General features: G+C 36.0%; 1 protein-coding gene across 1 annotated transcript; it reads left to right on the forward strand.

The window, feature by feature from the left end:
* Positions 1 to 6714: 6714 nt before the first annotated feature.
* On the forward strand, positions 6715 to 18603 carry LOC129949884 (protein grindelwald). Its single transcript, XM_056061596.1, has 3 exons — positions 6715 to 7377; positions 17989 to 18270; positions 18335 to 18603. Exons 1-3 carry the CDS (start codon positions 7167 to 7169, stop codon positions 18493 to 18495), a joined length of 654 nt encoding a protein of 217 aa, XP_055917571.1. The 5' UTR covers positions 6715 to 7166; the 3' UTR covers positions 18496 to 18603.
* The last annotated feature ends 3617 nt before the right edge of the window (positions 18604 to 22220 follow it).

Below are 22220 nucleotides of genomic sequence, written 5' to 3' on the forward strand. Positions count from 1 at the left end.
AAATATGCATATATCATAATGTATAATTTTATATTAGTTTATTAATAATTAAAATTAACACGTGTAGGTTAGTATACCTATTAGAATTTGTTTGTTTGGTTACTCATGCAAAGCATTAAGCATCTCGGTACCTATACTTCTTTGAAGAAAGCATTTGATACCGATTCCAGTACTAAAAAAGAAGTTGCTTAGGAGCGGTTCTAAGCTAGTACTTGGTTCCAAATAGATATAGAAATGAGTTAATACCGATTTGAGTAATTATTCTATGACTACCACTGGTGATAACGTTAAGACTCTTTGAAAAAAATGGCGGTGTGCAAATTGAACGGTACAGTTAACTTGATTATGCGCATTCTGAAGAATGTTGGAATACGTGCAAAAATAAAATGCACGACTGGGTCACACAAACTGCTCCTGTATACAAAGAGTCTGTTTAAAAAACCTATATAAGATTTAAAAATATACCTATAAAATAAGTTTGTCTTCAAAGATATATGTAAATACCATTCGATTTGTTAAAAAAAACCGCGCGATTCATTCTAGGAAATTTCATCCCGGAAATAAAAAAATACTTGTAAGCATACTTAACGAAAACCTATGTTTGTGTATTCAACTATTTCGTTCAAAGCTTTTTCCTTTGGATAGCTTTATTTTAATTTCATATTAGAAGAACTAGGATGGAAAGTAAATTATCTGAAGATAAGAAAGAGGAAGAACACGTATGTTTAAATTGTAAAGCGATCGCCTATTGGTTGTGTAGTTAGACAGGTGTCTAAAACGAACATAGAATAGTTCATTGGTGTGCTCAGCTTTATGCAGATAGATATGTGTATGATGATAATGAAGGTATGTTATTGGTAGGTAGAAGGTACCTGCTACAATCCAATCACATTCCTTCTTTCCTACAAGTTGGAGTTATTACGTTCAGTTTTTGTTGTTAGTTAAAGTACAAGAAATTGCTATTCATGTGTCCTTTACAGTCAGGCTCTTGTGCGTTTTGGATTTTTGGTATGAAGGGACACGTAAACAGAAGTTTTAGAGGTTGTACGTTTCTTTAACTAGTACTAAGTATTTATTCTTTTATGTAGGCGAAGGCAAGTAAAATATGTGTTAAACAACAACAACAATAGTTATTGTTATAAAAATGCATAAATATGTACCAAATGCATTAATTTAGATACAAGATAGGAATGTTATTAAATATTTGTCAAAATAATTTACATTTAATTAAAAAAAAATATTTTAAGATTCAAAATTTCACCTGAAAAATAAGTTTGTCTTCAAAAATTTAAATGCCATTTTATAAATAAAAAAACCCTTGATTTTTCAACATTTTTTTGAAAATCGTTAAAGCGATTTTTTTTAAATTAATTTTGTATTTGTAAAATTTTTCAATTTTGTTTTAAAAATATTTTTGGTATGCAGTTGTTAAGTGATTACAAATATACGCTCTACATTTGAATTTCATAAAAAACTGTTAACCCGTTTTTTAGATATAACATTTTGAAAAAAATCGATATTTTTTTAAAAATCCAAACAATAATAAATTGCACTTTTGATAATCAAGCATTGTTAAGGCAATATAAGAGCTTATTCAAGAAAAAAAACTACTGAAATCAGTTCAAAAGTTGCTGAGAAAATTAAAAAAAATATAACGGTTGTATGAGCGGTACCTTCCCTGAGCAATACAAAAAATGTTTTTCTTATAAAAAGAATCCAAGTTAAAAAATAAAAATAAAATTCGAATTTTCGTTTTTTAACCAAAAAATTGTATGGGGGCCACTGTTAGTTTTGATCTTAAAAAAAATTTAAAAAACGCCTAACGCGAAACTGCTCAAAACCTTAACTTCCAAGTCTGAACTCAATCGACCCAATGGTTTAGGCTGTAGGAGCGTGGACAGACAGACAAACCCGACCGGATGGAATCGCGGGACCCATTTTTTTCGACTTTTCTACCATCGTAATATTATGTTTGATTGATCTCGAGTTCGAAATTTTGCACGAATGCAAAACTTGCCATATAGTTCCTATATGTCGCAAATAAAAAAGGTGAAGATTTTGGTTAATCTTAAATATCTTATAAACCAAAAACGCTAGAGACTTGAATTGAATTTTATATAGTATATTATAAATATATACCAAGCAAGTATATTTGTTGAAGAAAATCCAAGTAACGGTAATTTTTTATAAATCAAAAAAACTGAGAAAAAAAACGAAAAATAATGTTTTTAGAAGCTGGTAAAATTTTGAGAAAAACCAAATTGACAAGTTTTTTTTACAAAAAATAAAAACTTAAAAGAAAATTTAAAAAAAAAGTTGGGAAAAATAATTTTTGACACAAACAACTTTTCAAAAATTTGAGATAATTACTTCAAACTTATTTTATCTTATAAGAAATATTATGTTCAATATTCAGTAAAATTTTGAGAAAAATCACATTGACAGTATTTTTACAAAAAATAAAAACTTAAAAAAAGAAACAATACTTAAACTTGGTAAAAATTTGCTTTCGTCTCAAATAACTTTTCAAAAATTAAAAATATTGTCTTCAAACTTTTTTATTTAAAAAAAAAATATTGTTTACGATATTCAGTAGTTTTTTTTCAAAAATCCAACAGGTCGTTTTTTCATAAAAAAATAAAATCTACAAAAAATAGTACGCTAATTTGGTAAAAATTTATGTTCGGTTCTTGAGATATCTCAAATTAATTTCATTCATCCAATTTGTAAAAATTTAAGAAATGCTGCTAAAATTTGTAAAAATTTGTTTTTGCCTAAAAATCCAACTATTTCTTTATATGAAAAATATTTTTGGTAATTTTAAAATTTTTAAGAATAATCTTTAAAAAAAAAAAAAAATTTAAGCAAAACAAATCGACAGAAGGGATGAGAAGTTATCGGTGTGGGTAGTATCACAGTCTCTTTGCTACATTGTGTCTTGATTTTAATTAGTTAGTTAGTTAGTTATAGAAACTTTATTTATAATATTTCAATTATATCTACAATAAATTTCATAGTTTAATATGGTTTGGCTTAAAGCCGTCTACCAGAATGACATTATAACAATATTATACATTTCTTACTAAAATAGAAAAATAAAATAAAATTTAAAAGTCGCCTTCGACTATTCGGGTTCTATAATTCAGTGCCATCGTTGTGTATTTATACAATTTCTCCCAACCAAGACTTCCATTCAAAATACATAAAACTTCGCTCATAGTCATTATGGATTTACCGAAGAATCTGACTCGAAATTCACTTAGAATCGGGCATCTGGCAATAAAATGATAAATATCTTCTCTTTCCTTGAGGTTGCAAATATCGCACAAAATAGGTAGGTCCGGACGATGTGGAATGTAGTTAAGGTTGATCATTTCCCCTCTTACTTTAAATATCGTACTTATCATTGAAAGCGGTAATCTGTTTAAGAAGTAGGAGCTTCCTTGTAAGTTGTAGTCGAGTTGGCTATATATCGTCCTATACTGAGAAGATTGAGCTTCCAAGGTATAACCACTGTAAGCTGAGCGCGCTACACCACCCAGTAAATTTTGAAACATGTTTCTCAGAATAGTGGGTCCGATACCTGGTTGAATCTGTAACCTTTCTCCACACTCAACGCCTATTTCTTCCCATTTTTTGACGAGGTTGCCTCTTAAAGTAATTATCGACTTGAGGATCAATTTGGGTAGTCTTGTTTCATCCATCTCCAGCAGCTTCATTATATAATCGAAGTGTAATTTTAGCGTATTTAAGAATAACGGTGGCATTGTAGTTTCAAGGTGCATCATGTAATTTGGAGTACAGGACGGCAACCGAAAAATGCGTTTAAGAAAATATCTTTGAAACTTTTCAACAACATCAAACTGCCAGCAACCCCACACTTGAGCACCATACAACATGATGGAAGAAGCAGTGGCACGAAATATCTGGATCTTTGTGCTATGGTCCACAAACCTACTCTCTATACAACGTCCCAAATTGAAGAAATAGCTCTCTTTGCCTCAGCTAATTTAGTTTCGAAATGTTTTTTAAAGTTAAGGTTAGCACAGATCAATACACCGAGATAGTTATTCTCTCGAACAATTTCCAAATTCTGACCCTTGTAGGTCCACCTTTCGTTTCTCGAGTATCTTCCACCTCCATCCCTGAAGATCATCATTTTAGACTTTCCAAGGTTAACAGTCAGGTTCCAAAGATCACAGTAGCGCTCCAGACGGTTGATCATGATCTGCATTCCGTCAACTCTTCGGTTTCGAAAATTCTATTGAATTCTTTATTGAGTGAAAACAGGTACTCGGACGTACAGTTTATATAGAATTCTGAAGGAATCCTGTCATCTCCTGGGGCTTTACCAGATCTGGTTTTTTCTAAAGCAGTCCGAAGTTCCAGCACTGTAAACGGTAAATCAAGGATATCGTCTAAGAAAACCGGAGCACCATATTGAGGCAGGGGTGAAAACTGCGCAGTGTTGAGTAAACTTTTAAAGTAATCCTGAAGCTCGGTTGCGTGCAGTGAAGTTCCTATCCTACTAGGCCGTCCGTTAATTGCTTTAGCCGCTTTCCAGAATTCTGCCGAAGACATCGCTGAGTTTAAGCGTTGTATGGATTGTTCATCTTTTTGCTTACGCTTGGCAAGGCAGATGTGTTTGTACTCTTTGTTCGCAGACGCATACATAGTCTTAAAGACATGCAAGTTATATTTTCTCAGAAGCTTTAGTAAAGTAAATGATTTTTTTCTTGCCTTAAAGCATTCCAAGTCAAACCATTCTTGTTTAAAATCATTCTTCTGCTTCCAGTTATTGGTTACTGGGACTGCAGTTTTTATTATGTCAGTAAGTCTGGTCATGTTTAAATTATCACCCTCTGAGCTATGTTTTCTCAGTTCCTCTTTTAAATTAGTTTGGTATGCCCGTACAAAATTTGAACTATTACTCCAATGTAGCTTTGGAAGGAGCTCAAGCGACTTGGAACAAGATAATTCATCTGCCGGCCTTAAATTGCATGTGATTTCTAAAGGCATATGCTCCGAAAAAGTTTGCTGCCCTACACTAAAACTTCTCAAAAGATCATTCCACCTTCCAGAAACTATCCCATAGTCGATGACTGAACACGCCGTTCCTCGGATAAATGTGTATTCACCCTTAACATCTCCTGCACAACTTCCATTCAAAACCCTAGCATCTAAAGAGTCCGCTAAATCCAATATTTTAGTACCTTTACCATCGCATACTTCATCTTTTGACTGACGAATTGAATTAAAAATAACTCCAGCTGATCCGCTTAAAAAGTTATTCTGTGAGCAGCCAATCCTGGCGTTAAAGTCACCGACAAGTAATAGATCCCCGGAGTTTAAGGATGAAAGTCCGTCGCATAGTTTGTCGAAATCTCTCTGCCAGTGATTACAATTTAAATATATAGGAGTGATATACACTTTCGAACCGTTATACATGACCTCCAATATATTAATCCCTTCCCTTTGCACAAAATTTAAGGATAATCCACAAAGTCCTTTTCGGAAACCAAGAAGCTGCCCTCCAATTCCTCTCCCATACGTATTTGTTTTCACCGCTGGCACCCATTTTAGCTTAAAATTATTAAAAATACCTTCAAATTTCTCTATCTCATTATCTAACACATGCGTTTCCACAAGTAAAAATATATCAAAGCTTTTAATGATTTTAATTAAAACGCCTTTTGTTTTTTTTTTTGTCGCGTTGTGAAATTTTGAATTCTTAATTTTAGTCCATTTTTAATGTATAATTAATGTTTACATTTTTTTTGTTAAAAAAACTAGAGTCCAAATTAATGATTGCTTTTCCTTTTTTAGTTTATAAAAAAATGTATTTTTAAAACATTTTGTTAGTGTATCTATTTTAATGTCCTTATCTGTATATCCATTAGTGACAGGTGATTTTCTAAAAGTTAAATTGAGTGTATTGGCTTTTTATTGAAAGAAAAATGTATTTCATCGTGCAAGCAAATATATACCCTTGAAGACAAGGATTGCATTTTCAAGTTAACATTTTTAATTATTGTTGAAAAACATGATTCAAAATTGAAGGGATATGGGGGAAAATATTAACTAAAAGAATAAATCAATTTGGAAGAAATAATTCAAAATTGTATTGAATTGGCAAAGATATACTTCCATACTGAGAAAATTAAGCACACAACAGTAATACAAGTAAAGGTGTTGAAAAGATGAATGAAAAACGAGAAAATTCAAAATATAAGAAAGAATAAGAAAAAGAAGAAGAAGAAAAAAGAAAACATCCAAGTAAACAATGATACACCAGCTAAAATTAACTTTTATAAATTTTATTAAAACAATAATATATTTTTCTTAGAATATTTTGCACAATTCATCAATACGAGTCACATCTTCTATTCTTGTAGATAAAATTCAAGATAACATTTAATAAATAATTATCATCAACAACAACAAAAATCAAATAAATAAACACTTGCAATGAAATTAGATATTCTAGCTTATGAGTCTTGAGTATACCTCTTAACCCTATAACTGATTAGCGATTACCTATGCGATCGATAGAAACAACTTACTGCCTTTGGCTCCGCTCGAACAATCCCAACGATCAAAACAGGTAGAGAGCGTATATCTTGAATACCTACAATAAACACAAATAAAATGCCTTGAGTAAAACCAGTTTCATGGTTAATACGTGTTCGGTTAGAAGTCTACATCAGCTCTCACCTGAGTTGAGTAGAGCTCGTATCTAAATTCTGGAGATGTTGACTAGCTACGAGTATACCTGTCGGTCGGTTACAATACCAGTTAACGATGCGTGTCCCAAGAGAAAACGTGCATTTTTGATCGCAACAAACTTGCTCACTAAACAATTGTTTAACAATAATAATAAGAATAATATTCAATAATAACGTCTGCAATATTATTGTTAATAATAATATAGCGATACTAAATAAATTATTGTTTAAGATTCGTTAACTCTATAAAATATTTAAACATATTTACCTACCTAAATATTTTTCTCATAAAACTTATGTGAAAGCGGGCGTTCAAGTATGAGTCATCGTTAGCATCATCAAAACAAGTTAATATATTTTGTCGCAAATTAAAACAAACAAAAAAGTATTTTAAACAAATTAAATAGTTTGAGTGAAAAACATAATAATTTATTCTAAGATATGAATGGTGCCTTAAGTGTCGCAGTTATCCTGATGCCAGCCATACACGGATCGTTATCCTTAGAACTGGCTCAGGTTTGTAAAAATGAAAAAGTATGCTCTTCAGAAGAGTATTGCTCTCCGTTTAGTGAACGGTGTGAAAATTGTGAAGGAATTTGCGATACAACTTCCCATAATTACCACGAAAGTGACTGCAATAAATATTGTGCAGGTGAGTCTATAGCTTCTCATTTATTAATATTTTTAATAATAGAAACAAACTCTCATCTTTTCTTTCTAAAATACAAATATTTTTTACTTTTCTGCAAACAATAAGTACGTGATGGTAAACGTAAACAAATGTATGAGTCATGAATTGTTTAAATTGTTTAGTTGATAATAGATATCTTAGTAAGTATAGGTTTATAAAATAAAATAAATGATAAAAACAAAGTCGACTCATAACCGGCAAATTTATAAATTAAAAATAAAACAGTAATAGTTAGTATTGTAAAATAAATATAATTTTACAAATGCAGCTTCGATACAAGATCATTTATTTTTTTTTAAAGTGGTGGAGTACCTTTTACGTATGCTTGATAACTGTACTAAAGTGAATTTGCATAGAGGAAATTATCGACGGTATGGAATACAGAACTTTTTTATTTCTTATCGGTCCCTAGCTACATGTCGCTAGTTGCTTACTCCAAGTTGAGTGAGGTCACTTTCCACTAATTGTGCGCGCCACCTCATCCGCGGTCTTCCCACGTTGCGCTGTCCTGTGGACATGGATTTTAAGATTTTCTGGGCAGGGTCATTGGTTCTACATAACTCAGCCATCTCAATCGTTGGACTTTTATCCGTCTGGCTAAGTCTAACGTCGCTGTATACAGGGCGTACAAGTCGTCGTTACATTTTTTTCTTGAATTCACATTCTATGCATACGATACCGTAGATCACGCTAAGAAATTTCCTCTCGAGACTGGGCTTTCTTAGCCAGAATGAAACAGCGGTTCGTTTGATCTCAGCACTAGTGTTGTTTCCAATGATCAAAGTTCATAACTAAATCAAAGTTACATCTGTCGATTATGATGTTTTGACGTGCGTCGGTCGGAGTTGTAGGTCACTTTTTTGATGATATCATGAGCTTTGTTTTGCCCTCATAACCCGTTAAACCACATTTTTGCCGCCTCTACGACCCACATCACGCTGAGTTTTTCCGATTATTTCAATGTCACCAGCTTATGCTAGTAATTGGACAGAATTTTAAAAAATATATCCACTAGTGTTGACGTGGACAATGGGTCATATGCAAAAAGATGAATCCAAGCTCTTTAGCCACTTTTCTGCGAACTTTCTTTGAGTGGTGTGCAAAAAAAATACAATGACCGAGATCGACCTCAAGCTGAGAGTGTTGAGATCGATCTCTCAACGAAAGTTCTATGTGAGAAAGTTCTATTTTTGATATGCAAAAAGATGAGCAAACGCTCGATTGCCTGAGATCGATCTCACAAATTGCTGAGGATGGGTTTTCTCTTACTAAGTTGATACACAACTATCAAAATGGCAGAGTTTCTGAACAATTTTGTTACAAATCGTGTTTATAAAAATAGAAGATGTCCAATTGGTGGAGATTTTCGAAAATTGTTTTGATTTAGTGAAATAGTGAAAAAGGTGTGCAATTATTGAGAGATGAGTCCAATTGGTGGAGATTTTCGAAAATTGTTTTGATTTAGTGAAATAGTGAAAGAGGTGTGCAATTATTGACAGATGAGGGCCAATCCCTTGAAACACGCGGTGATGCTTAGCCCCATCAAGAAAAAATGAAGATTTTTGTGGGTTGTGAAGGAAATCCTGGTATTTAAATCGGTGTTGGTGAAGACATTAGTGTCAAACAATCAACAGGATCTAGAGTGGTACAGCAAGTCGTAACAAAAATTGGACTGATTGGATCATATTCGCACACACTTCTGAAGAAATAGAAAAAGAGCAAAGGTCTTGGAGCAGTAGGTATGAGTTTCCTTACGTCATTGGATGTACGGACATGTACTTATAAGGAAATCACCATATCACCGCGAGGAATACGTCAACCGAAAAGGATACTACTCAATAAATGTACAGGCTACGTGCAACGCGGATGAAAAATGTACAAGGTTTGAAGTTTGCTGGCCAAGATCAGTCCACGACTCCCGTATTTTGAAAAATAGTTTCTTATTTAATCATATGAATAATAATTCTTCAGCAATTTTACTGCGCCCTAAAGGGATGGCATAACGCCTTGGTTAATGACACCATCTAAAGAAACAAGTAACGAAACTTTATTTAGTTTCATATTGTTTATAATTACACTTTCATTTCCGCTTTTAGAAGACATTTTTCCTTCTTGATTCGACTGACCGCACAGTGCTCATCTTTTATCATATGACCCAATGTTTAGCCTTTTTTGAAATCGAAAGGCTCGGTTAAATTGTTTTCAATCTTTAGGGAGCAGCGCGAGTTCTCCATCCTGCACAAACGGACGAGTTTGGCAGCGATGTAAAAACTAGACATGGCTCTGTACAGCTCGTCCCTCCAGATGCTGTCATATGCGGCCTTGAAATTAATGAAGAGATGAAAGATGTCTATTTGATGTTCTTTGGATTTCTCCAGGATCTAATGTGAATATATGATAAACTATAGACATTCCTGATCTTAAACTACACTCATAATGACCTATAAGGTTGTTGACGATGAGCTTTAGACGTTTACATATAATGTCAAAGAAGACATTGTAAGCGATGTTAAGTAGACTAATGCTTTTATAGTTGGTGCAGTTTAGAGGGTCTTTTTTCGGTATTGGTCAAACATTACATTCATCGGGCATGCTTTCTACGGACCATATTTGATAGATTAGTTGGTTCATGCTCCTAACCAAACTATCTCCATCTGCTTTGAAGATCTCTGCATCCAAGCTATCTGCTATAGCGGCTTTGTTAGACTTCAGCTTAGATATGGAAATCTTCACTTCGTCTAAGTTGGGAAGATAGGATTGTTATATTGCGTAGTCTATATTGAATGGATCACCCTGCCTGACAGCGGAATTTCTTCATACAATGCATCCATATTTGGTATTTTCAGTATAATGATTGTTTTTTCCGTGTTTCAACAAATACTCGACTAGATTCAAATCAATTTCATTCATTTACATTCAAGTGACTTAAAATTCAAACTTGAACTTTTCTTCACTAACTACTACCTTAAGTTCATCGTACAAAAACTATCAAAAACATTATTGTCTACAAAATACTCCTCAGGCAAGCTTCAAGCCCATCATGATTTGGATTTTGTAATGTAAAAATATATTACTTATTTCTTTTCCAATTTGGCAAGGAACATAGAGGAATAAAGTGTTGTTTTCAATTGAATAAAAAAGTACGATCTTGATAGTTTTCTTGACTAACTTTTCAGTCAACTTTCCAAAAAAGTTGCCTAAATTGGAAAGCAATTTTTTCGCAACTGGACAATCAGGTACCAGAAAATTGCCTTACCTTATCACTGTTCTGCTGGAACCTCCAAATAGGGGGTGAATGTTCCTCTGTCCAAGGTAGCATCACCATATCTAAAATGTCAACATATTTTGTATTTATTTATTTTATTTTCAAAGCATACAATATTAATAAATTAACATTGTCCGGGTTATAATGCCGACGGGGTATACTATGCCTTTTTGGCGGTTACTGATAATACATTTTTCTTAAGGTTTATATATAAATATTTCAAATACATATATTATTATTTATAAAATTTAAATATAAAAATAAATTATTTTGTTTGTAGTTACAATTTTGAATATTAAATATAATGAATTTAATAATTTATTACATGAGTAGTTGTTACAATAGTAGAGTGGGTAAAGATAATGATATTATATTTTAAATTTAAACCTTATTCTTCGCTAACAGCGGAAACAATTTTGAAGTACTGGGATGTACTGAAGGATCTAATAATTCTTTGATGGTGGGAACGTTTCCCCTGAAATGTTCCTTTGTTATTCTGCAGCATATGAAAATATGTTTAACTGTTAGTAGTTCTCTGCAAAAGTTACATAATAGTGGGTCTTGTTTTTTAAAGAGATGCGATTTGTTAAACATTGTGTGGCCTAGTCTCAATCGTGAAATCTGTACTGCTTGAGATCGGTTTTAAGTCACATGTGATAAATTTGGCTTATGTGTTCTCAGAAATAATTTTGATTGATTCCAATGATTCTCTGATTCCTCTTATTCAAAAGCTTGAAAGAATGAATCCATATGGAGTTTGGAAATGGTGGTATTTTGTCTACTTTTTCATTCCCTGCAATTCCAACATGTCCTGGTGACATGTGGACATTCTGAGCAGAGATGGGCTCTTCAAGTTTGAATGATTGGCACCTAGTTCTTGTTGTTTTTAATAGCCAGAATTTCGCTGAGAGAGTCACTGCAGATAGCTGTTTTGACAGTTGAATTGGGGGCATATTTGAACGCTTCCACTTATGCAAATACTTCACCAATATATACGAATTTTGATCAGGGGTGATAAGTTCTTGGAGTAAAACTTTATTGTTGGTACTGTGAAGCCTATAAATGCAGTATTCCAGTTACACCATCTTTACAGGATGCGTCGGTGTATAGAACGAAACCTAAATTGTCAGTTTCTATGATTTCATCAGCAAACTTTTGTCTAAAAACTTAATTTGGTTTGCTTTCTTTTAAAGATTCTCTTAAAGAAATATCTATGAGATATCTAGGAAACAGCCAAGGAGGAGGTTGGTCATCATAATTGTGAATTTCAGGTATGTGTATTTTCGAAGCTTTCATGTTGCGAATTGAACTAAGGTTTCGACTTGAAACCAACCTGATTTGCAAATATCATGCAGAGCATGCTTTGTATTTACAATACTTTTAGAAAAAAGTTTATTTAGCGCTATAAATTTCATATTTGTAAAGCCTGTTCAAATGGTAGACATGTGCATTCAAGAGGACACAAGCGTCCATAGGTTTTTTCTTAAAACCAACCACTGTCTATCAACTCCTACTCTCACCTCCACGTGGTGAACATCGGGTGCCTAGTACCTCAACTGGAGATTGGGTTCCAACCCCAGTGGAAAGTTGTTGGGGGCAGCAAACGAGAGAGGTGGGGAGAGGTGTTTCCACTAAGGCACCTCTCCTTATCCAGACGGCAGCGGAGGAATTCCCGAGATGGAATCAACGGTGGCGTCTACAGTTCCAGTAAGGTTGAACTACTTAGTGAACACCTTATAGGGCTTCTTCGACTTATTCGGAGCCCAGGCCTGTAAGGAGCGGTTTTATCCGGCTCCCCATCCTTGGAGTTATACTTAGGATCTGGCCCTCCAGGTTGGAGGTTGTGCGTCGGGGTGACTTCCTGGCCACGTAAAAGCTTTCAAAGTTGCGAAGCACCAACAAGCCTCGGATACGGACGGATTTACTGTTGACAACCAACGCAAACGAATAAAGGACAACGAACTTCGGATATGCACGTGGAATGTTAGGTCCCTTAACAGACCACGTGCGGCCGAAGAATTAGCGGAGGCCCTAGAACGATATAAAGCAGATATCACCGCCATCCAGGAAATACGATGGGATGGGCCGGGCAAAAAGAGGATGAAAAACTGCGATATTTACTATGGTGACTGCTACCACGAAAACCAACAGCGCTTATTTGGATGCGGATTCGTCATTGGAGCCAGACTTAGGCAAGAAGTCTTGAGCTATAGGTGCATCAATGAGCGCCTCATGACCATACGCATCAAGGCTAAATTCGGCAACATTAGCCTGATATGCGCGCACGCCCCCACAGAAGAGAAAGACGACAACACCAAAGATATGTTCTTCGAGCTCTTAGACAAAACATATGAGCAGTGCCCTAGCTACGATATTAAAATAGTCCTGGGCGATTTTAATGCCAAGCTAGGAAGGGAAGACATCTTTGGTGGAATAATCGGGAAAAACAGCCTGCACGACAACACTTCCGATAATGGATTCAGGCTCATAGATTTTGCTGCGGGGCGAAACGTCATGGTAGCCAGTACGCGTTTTCCACACCTCAACATCCACAAAGGAACTTGGACTTCTCCAGATCAATCTACCGTCAACCAGATTGACCATATTGCGATCGACGCCAGACACGCTTCCAGCATCATGGATGTACGAACTTTCCGAGGAGCTAACATCGACTCGGACCACTACCTCGTTGTAGCCAGGGTAGCACTTCGGATTTCCAGACCCAAGGCAAAACAGGGAGGTGCTGGGAGAAGATACAACGTCGAACGGCTACAATCGCCAGAGATCGCCAAATCCTTTTCCGACCGAGTGACAAGTAACCTCTCTCGAAGTTCTCTGCCGCCAACACAATGTATCGAAAACCAGTGGCAACATTGCCAAGATGCAATCAGAGAAGCCGCCTCTGATGTGCTGGGTTTCAAACAGCCACCAACAAGGAACCCCTGGTTTGATGCGGAATGTCGGCAGGCAAATGCAGCCAAACAACAGGCACGCAAAGCGGCGCTGCATAAAAGGACGAGAGCTGCTCGTGAGCTCTATGAGCAGAAGAGGCGAGAGGAACGCCGACTTTTCAGAAGGAAAAAGAGAGGGCATGAGAAGCGTGCGGTTGAAGATGTTGAGAGGTATAAAAGCAGGAATGAGGTTCGAAAGTTTTATGAACAGGTGAAACGAAATTCACAGGTACATAAACCTAGAACCGAAGGCTGCAAAGACGAAAGTGGAAACATCATAGTGGAACCGCAGTCAATGCTGAGGATATGGAAGGACCACTTCTGCAGACTGTATAACGGCGACGACGAACTGAATCCCGCTGTCAGGCAGGATGACCCATTCGATATAGACGACGAAAGCCAACAATCCCGTCCTCCCGACTTAGACGAAGTAAAGATTGCCATATCTAAGTTGAAGTCTAATAAAGCCGCTGGAGCAGATGGCTTGAATGCCGAGCTCTTTAAAGCAGCTGGAGATAAGTTGGTTAGGAGCATGCACCAACTAATCTGTAAGATATGGTCGGAAGAAAACATGCCCGATGAATGGAACCTCAGTATTGTTTGCCCGATCCTGAAAAAAGGAGACCCTCTAAACTGCACCAACTATAGAGGAATAAGTCTACTTAACATCGCCTATAAAATCTTCTCTGCCATAATATGTGAACGTCTAAAGCCCATCGTCAACAACCTGATAGGTCCTTATCAGTGTGGTTTTAGACCAGGAAATTCCACAGTTGATCAAATATTCACATTACGGCAGATCCTGGAAAAAACTCAAGAGCACCAAATCGACACCCACCATCTTTTCATCGATTTCAAGGCCGCATATGACAGCATCTACAGGGACGAGCTGTATAGAGCCATGTCTAGTTTTGGCATCCCTGCCAAACTCGTCTGTTTGTGCAGGATGACCATGGAGAATTCACGCTGCTCCATAAAGGTTGGAAACAACTTAACAGAACCTTTTGATGTCAAAAAAGGTTTTAGACAAGGTGATGCGCTGTCATGCGATTTTTTTAACATCGTGCTTGAAAGAATAGTGCAGAGCTCACACGTCAACACTAGAGGCACTATCTTTCAAAAGTCTGTCCAATTACTGGCATATGCTGATGACATTGACATAATCGGAAGAACTCAGCGTGATGTCAATGGGGCTTTTGTGAGTATTGAGGCAGAGGCGGCAAAAATGGGTTTAACGGTTAATGAGGGCAAAACAAAGTACATGCTGTCGTCTAGAAAGGACATACAACACCGACGTTTTGGTCAAAACGTCACAATCGACAGACGTACCTTTGAGGTAGTCAAGGACTTCGTCTACCTAGGCTCCGCTGTAAACGCAGAAAACAACACTAGCGCTGAGATCAAACGCAGAATAACTCTTGCTAACCGCTGTTTCTTTGGACTAAGAAAGCAATTGAGTAGTAATGTCCTCTCTCGAGGGACCAAAGCGTTGCTATATAAGACCCTTATCATCCCCGTCCTGCTATACGGTGCAGAAGCATGGACCATGACAAAAGCGGATGAAAGCACCTTGGGTCGCTTCGAGAGAAAAGTTCTTCGTGTGATCTTCGGTCCCGTATGCATCGAAGGGGAGTGGAGGAGAAGATGGAACGACGAACTGTACGGGCTGTACAGCGACGTAGACTTAGCAAGAAGAGTAAAAGTCCAACGACTAAGATGGCTGGCACGTAGAGCGCATGGAAACCAATGCTCTGGCCCGGAAAGTCTTCGAATCCGCACCCACAGGACAGCGCAGTAGAGGAAGGCCGCGGATCAGGTGGCGCGCACAAGTGGAAGGTGACCTCACCCAACTTGGAGCGCGAAACTGGAGACATCTAGCTAGGGACCGAGCTAGATGGAGAAGTTTGTTGGGTGAGGCCCTAGTTCACACAGGACTGTAGCGCCACCTTAAGTAAGTAAGTAAGAGATCAAAATATACAAGTGCAATAAAACTTTCTTTTTTGAAAAATTTATTTAATGAAAAATTCGATTCCAAATTTTATTTTCGTAACACCAAAATCGATCTAATGGAGTACAACTTGCAAATCTCTTGTTCCTTACATTAAAGTTTTTTTTTTCAACAAATTTGTTTTTATTTAGTTTTTAGAGAAATTATGTGCTTAAATTCAAGAAAGAAATATTTTTTTCTCTTGAATTTTAAAATGTTTGTTGACTCCTTTAAGATCAATATATTTTTAAAAGGTTCACTCAAAAGAGTAATTTTTAAGAATTTGTCTTCTATCATCAGCTCCAATCTACGAGAAGGCAGATTGATAACGAAAGTAATAATAGACTCCCGAAAATTGAGACTGAAAAAAAAGTATAAGAAACCATACAATTCTTCATAACAGATTCTTTTTTTTATAATCCTATGAAAAACACATTTTTCTAGCTAACTTTCTCATTTTTCTGTTTTTTTTTTTTTAGAGTATTTCGAATTCATAGAAATGCTAACAAAAACAGAATATATTATTTTTGGGAAAGAGCTAAATTTTAACACAATTTCTAACATTGTCGTCCAAATTAAATAGGTAGACCATTTCTAGCTGGACAACAATAAACAACAATGTTCTAAAATAATTTCATAGTTAAGGTTTGTACTTAAAGCCTTTGATATATGGAAACAAGATGTATGCATTTATATTATGTTATTTTAATTTTGTCGGTTTCCTATAACTCGTCTTTATGTTAAGTGTGTGACTCTCATTATTGCATCCGCCCGTGGTTCCTAAAGCCGCACTATTAGTGAAGCTATTTTATGTAGGCATAGATACTAGGTTCCCATACACATCACATAGGATATCTAAACTTAGAAGGCATTTGGTTCTTTTAGTATTTCGAATTTTCAATTAGTATTCTTATCAATATAAACGGTGATTTTTTAAGAGCTTGAGAACTATTTTAAAAAAAAAAATAAAATTTGCAAAATCTCATCGATTCTTTATTTGAAACGTTAGATTGGTCCATGACATTTACTTTTTGAAGATAATTTCATTTAAATGTTGACCGCGGCTGCGTCTTAGGTGGTCCATTTGGAAAGTCCAATTTTGGGTAACTTTTTCGAGCATTTCGGCCGGAATAGCCCGAATTTCTTCGGAAATGTTTTCTTCTAGAATCGCGAGCTGTGTGGCATGTAGCGCCATCTTGTTGAAACCACATGTCAACCAAGTTCAGTTCTTCCATTTTTGGCAACAAAAAGTTTGTTAGCATTGAACGATAGCGATCGCCATTCACCGTAACGTTGCGTCCAACAGCATCTTTAAAAAAAAAGACGGTCCAATGATTCCACCAGCGTACAAACCACACCAACCAGTGCATTTTTCGGGATGCATGGGCAGTTCTTGAACGGCTTCTGGTTGCTCTTCACTCCAAATGCGGCAATTTTGGATTATTTACGTAGCCATTCAACCAGAAATGAGCCTCATCGCTGAACAAAATTTGTCGATAAAAAAGCGGATATTCTGCCAACTTTTCTAGGGCCCATTCACTGAAAATTCGACGTTGTGGCAGATCGTTTGGCTCCAGTTCTTGCACGAGCTGGATTTTATTTCATTCGAACCGAACACTGATTTTGGTAATAAAATTCAATGATTTGCAAGCGTTGCTATTCATGATGAAATGTCAAAGCATACTGAGCATCTTTCTCTTTGACACCATGTCTGAAATCCCGCGTGATCTGTCAAATACTAATGCATGAAAATCCTAACCTCAAAAAAATCACCCTTTACCATCTTGCTATTCAACGATAATATCTATTACTATCAATTCAGAACCTAAATTTCACGTTTGCAGATTACCCTAATTTTGGCCAGGCTTGCAAAGCCTTTCTAGTTTCACTTGGCTAAAATGCATTCAGTGTAGATACAAATATTCATACTGATTTTTTATACTGTGATAGCAGGGGGGCTGGGCAATACAAGTCTTACAAATTCTCCGATTTGGTAAAATTATTAAAACACAAATGATCGAAGAGATGCATGTTGTCCTTAAATAAAATAGGGCTATAATTTTTTAAAGTCGGATGGTTCAATTTCTTTCGTTTTATTTGGATAGGCTTAAAAAACTACCATGAAATCATGTATCATTGGTTTTGATTGTGTTAAAGTTAATATTTCAGTTTGTTCTCCCCTTCAACCCCCCATAAAACGTCATTTTACAAACAGTTTTTAGGGGGATTTTTGGAGACTCTTGAGTCGTTGCTTACAGAAAATTTTATGAATTATTTAGTTTTACCTTTGACCCTATCTTTTCTTGACTAAATTTAGTTGATTGAGAACTTAAAATAAATACTAAATTATTCTTTTTGATTATTTTCAGGATACAACAAAGATGATAACCTACCTGCGCAGGTTCGTGCAATGAAGGAACAACAAGATGTTATCTTTATTATCCTTATTATTCTTTTGATTATTGTGATATTTTCAAATGGAATCAAAATCATCCGATGGCTTAGAAGAAGACAAAGTATTAGAAAATTTCTTAAAAAAATAACATCGAAAAAAGAAAAAAATTCAAAAGAGCAAAATGCCGGAACCATAGCCAATGTCATGAATATGCACGAACCAGAAAGGCCACCTTCTCAAATCTTTAGCGTGACAGGTAAATAATTACATAATTTGTTTGTTTTGTTTAAACAAATGATATCGTTTATGTTAACTTATAGGAATGGAAGGATCAACAGTACTTACAGTTACAACTCCAGTCAGCACACGTTATCCTGCTGAAGACAGCACAACGACTACTGAATACTCTTACGACAATGCTGGACTGCAGGTTACGCCTTCATCGAATAAAACTCATCCTTTCCCACAAAATTCATATTAGTTTCGAAATTAATTTATTTCAAAACCAATAATTCGTCCATTGACAGTGATATATTATTACATATGTATTTTTTTTTGTAAAATAACATTACCTTTTTAAAAAAAACAAGGGTATTCGTACTTATTTATTAACTTAAGCTGATAAAGTGAGGAACACTTTCAAAAAGATTTTCAAAATTAATTAAGACAAAAAAAATACCCTCGGAAACTCCCTAGTACAAAATTCATATCATAGTCGTATTCATCAATAGCATTCAAAAAAATCGGTTATGATATGACCATCACACTCCGAATTGACGGTGACAGTAGATTCATCGTCGTTTTCGAAGATGAAAGGTCCAATCACACCTCCGGACCAAAGAGCGAACCAAACAGCGACTAAATGTGTATGTAATGGCCTCTCTTCAATTACTTGATTATTCTCAGAACCCCAAAGACGACAATTTTGTTTATTAACATACACTTGGAATTAGAAATGTGTTTCGTCGCTGAAGAAAATTTTGTTTGAAAAATCGCCGTCCACCACCAGCGCCTGTTGTTCAAACACTCATTTGACGTATCTACCATGATGTGAATGGTCAGCTGGCTTCAGATACGGTCATAATGTGCCGTAAGACAGTCCTAATTCCTGAGAACGGCAGCGATGTTTGTTTAGTGTTACGAGCGATATGATCATGCACAGGCCTTACAATATCTGTAACCAATGCAGTATCTTCGAATTTCTTCACAATTTTGTCAATTGCTTGCGTAGTTTAACAATTATGTAAATAAAAATCTCCTCTTAAATCACGATATGTGGTTTGGTTGTGGCAGAATAACCATTTTTGTAGTAGGTTTTAACAATTTCTATGCGTTGTGCAATAATTAAGCGATCCATTTTTGTAAATGTCAGACTTTCAACTAAAAACAAAATGGTTTAAAAACTTAGTGTGACAGATGTCGAATACCAGCCCTATACTTTTGAAACCGCTAAATGGATAACTAGGTATAAGTTGAAGTATTTAATGGTATTTGAAAAATAATCTTTTAGAGCTTTGTCGCGTTTAAGATATCCCTAATAGCGGCGTAGGGGAGAGTTTCACATTCGGACTGGGTTTATAAGAAAATGACGTTCGGATGTTAAACATTTATAGCGAGAAAAATCCACTTGTCAAGTTCTTCTAAAGGTAGGAAAATTAATGTTGTCTAAACAGCCTTGTGGTTGGTGAGTAAGCAGTACATCAGAGAGTAATAACAAATTACGAAGTTTAAGGTTATTATCAAAGGACATGCATACGTACCAGCCGTAGTACCCGTAGCGTGACGGTAAGTGCGTTGGACTGTCATGCAAGGGGTCTTGGGTTCAATCGTTGCCTGTGCCACCAAACTTTTTTCATGGGTACTGCCTCTTGCGAGGTATTGACAAATCCTCCAAGAGTAATTCTTTCTCAAATTAACCGTTCGGATTCGGCACTAGGCCCTGTTCTTCATGGACTGTTGCGCTACTTAATTTATTTTATTTACATACGTAGCAGCAGGGTAGCAGAATTGGATACACATGCCATAGATTCGTAATCCTTAAACATATAGCGAAAATTATTATTAAAAGCAACATTAAGATGGTATACGTTAAGATTGGTAATAAAATAATCAAAGCCTTGGCAAGCTTTATACGTGTGTCTACTGGTGAAACGCAATCCAGCTTTTTAAAATCCAGTTTTTAAAAAAATCCCGACAAAAAATAAATTTAAAAATCCCATCTTCTAAAACACCAATTTTTTAAATCCCGTTTTTCTTAAAAAACCCCTTTTTATATCGCGATTTACAATTTTAAGAAACGTGCGCAATAAACGTTCCTTACAATTCTATTGATATGGTTGTCCCATGATAGAGAGAGGTTAAATTTAACGCTGAGGTTTATAGCAGTTTCTACATATTCTATGTGCATTTTGATATTTTAGGGTTCAAGTAAAGGCCTTTTAAGTAAGATCAGTTTGAAATTTTGTCAAAGTCTTCATTGATATTGCAGGCACCATGCTTAATGAGTCCAAGAGGACAACTGAAATAAAGTTGGAAGTCATCGGCATACAGATGACAGGAACAGTCTTTGATCAAACTTAGAAGTTCATTGAAATAGATACAGAATAGTAGGGGGCCCAATGTAGACCATTGAGGAACACCGTACGAAGTAAGTAAAAACTAAAAAAACAGTCACCAATTTGAACTGCTTGTTTTCTGTTAGCCAAATGAGAATATACAAGCTTAGCAGAACTTGCAGACAAATTAAACTGCTTCATAAGTTTTTTTAAACAACTTAACAGAACCTTTTGATGTCAAAAAAGGTTTTAGACAAGGTGATGCGTTGTTATGCGATTTTTTTAACATCGTACTTGAAAAAATAGTGCAGAGCTCACACATCAACACTAGAGGCACTATCTTTCAAAAGTCTGTCCAATTACTAGCATATGCCAATGACATTGACATAATCGGAAGAACTCAGTGTGATGTCAATGGGGCTTTTGTGAGTATAGAAGCAGAAGCGGCAAAAATGGGTTTAACGGTTATGAGGGCAAAACAAAGTACAGGCTGTAGGCAAGAAAGGACATACAACACTGACGTCTTGGTCAAAACGTCACCATCGACAGACTTAACTTTGAGGTAGTCAAGGACTTCGTCTACCTATGCTCCGCTGTAAAGGCAGAAAACAACACCAGCGGTGAGATCAAACGAAAAATAACTCTTATCATCCACGTCCTGCTAGACGGTGCAGATGCATGGACAATAAAAAAAGCAGATGAAACACCTTGGGTCGAAATGGAGGAGAAGATGGAACGACGAGCTGTACAACGACGTAGATTTAGCCAGAAGGGTAAAAGCCCAACGACTGGAAACCAATGCTCCGGCCCGGAAAGTCTTCTAATCCATATTCACAGGACAGAGCAGTAGAGGAAAACCGCGGATCCGGTGGAACGCACAAGTGGAAAGTGACCTCACCCAACTTGGAGTATAAGTATGTATAAGTTTTTTTGTATTCAGATGGACACGATTGACAGTGTCAAAAGCCTTAAAAATTAAGCAAGACTAAGAAAGTTGCATCGTCCTTATCCAGTGTTTGTCTTATTTCTTCAGTCACGCAAAGGAGCGATGTTGTCCAGCTGTGCCTTTTTCTGGAAGCCAGATTGCTTTGGAGTGAACAAAGAGTTTTCGGTAACATAAGCGTAATTTGTATCTGCCAGATTTTTAAAAGACTTTAGACATCAATGTAAATCAAAAAATTGACGCTTGTGACGCAAGTGGGGGAATATTGTGTGGTATTAAAATAAATTAGGTGGCGCAAAAATCCGTAGAGAACCAGGGCTTAGTGACTTACAACTCTTAACTATTCCTATGTGCGAGTAATTGCAGGGATGGAGAGGACCTACAGTTTATATGCCTAATCCGAACGGCTTATTTGAGAAAGCACTTTTCCATGACAAGAATTACTCTCGGAGACTTTGTCAATTCCTTGCAAGAGGCAGTACCCGTGAATAAAAACTTTAGGTGGCACAGGCAGGGATCGAACCCAAGACCTCTGACATGACAGTCCAACGCATTAACCATCATGCCACGGGTACTACATTGTGTAGTATTACAAAAACTAAAATCAGTAATTTTGTAAAGTTTAGAAAAGTTTAGTGTAAATTAGTTTTCCAGATAGAAGGTACCACAACCCACATTATCCCATTATATTTAAACTTTAATAATTGG

Source organism: Eupeodes corollae, chromosome 3 (genome assembly GCF_945859685.1).
Source record: "Eupeodes corollae chromosome 3, idEupCoro1.1, whole genome shotgun sequence".
NCBI lineage: Eukaryota > Metazoa > Arthropoda > Insecta > Diptera > Syrphidae > Eupeodes > Eupeodes corollae.

Excerpts from the sequence above, each read along its gene's own strand:
- LOC129949884 (XM_056061596.1), top strand. The coding sequence starts at position 7,167 with ATGAATGGTGCCTTAAGTGTCGCAGTTATCCTGATGCCAGCCATACAC. Across the intron at positions 7,378-17,988 it reads CTGCAATAAATATTGTGCAG|GATACAACAAAGATGATAAC; the intron begins GTGAGTCTATAG and ends GATTATTTTCAG. Across the intron at positions 18,271-18,334 it reads TCAAATCTTTAGCGTGACAG|GAATGGAAGGATCAACAGTA; the intron begins GTAAATAATTAC and ends GTTAACTTATAG.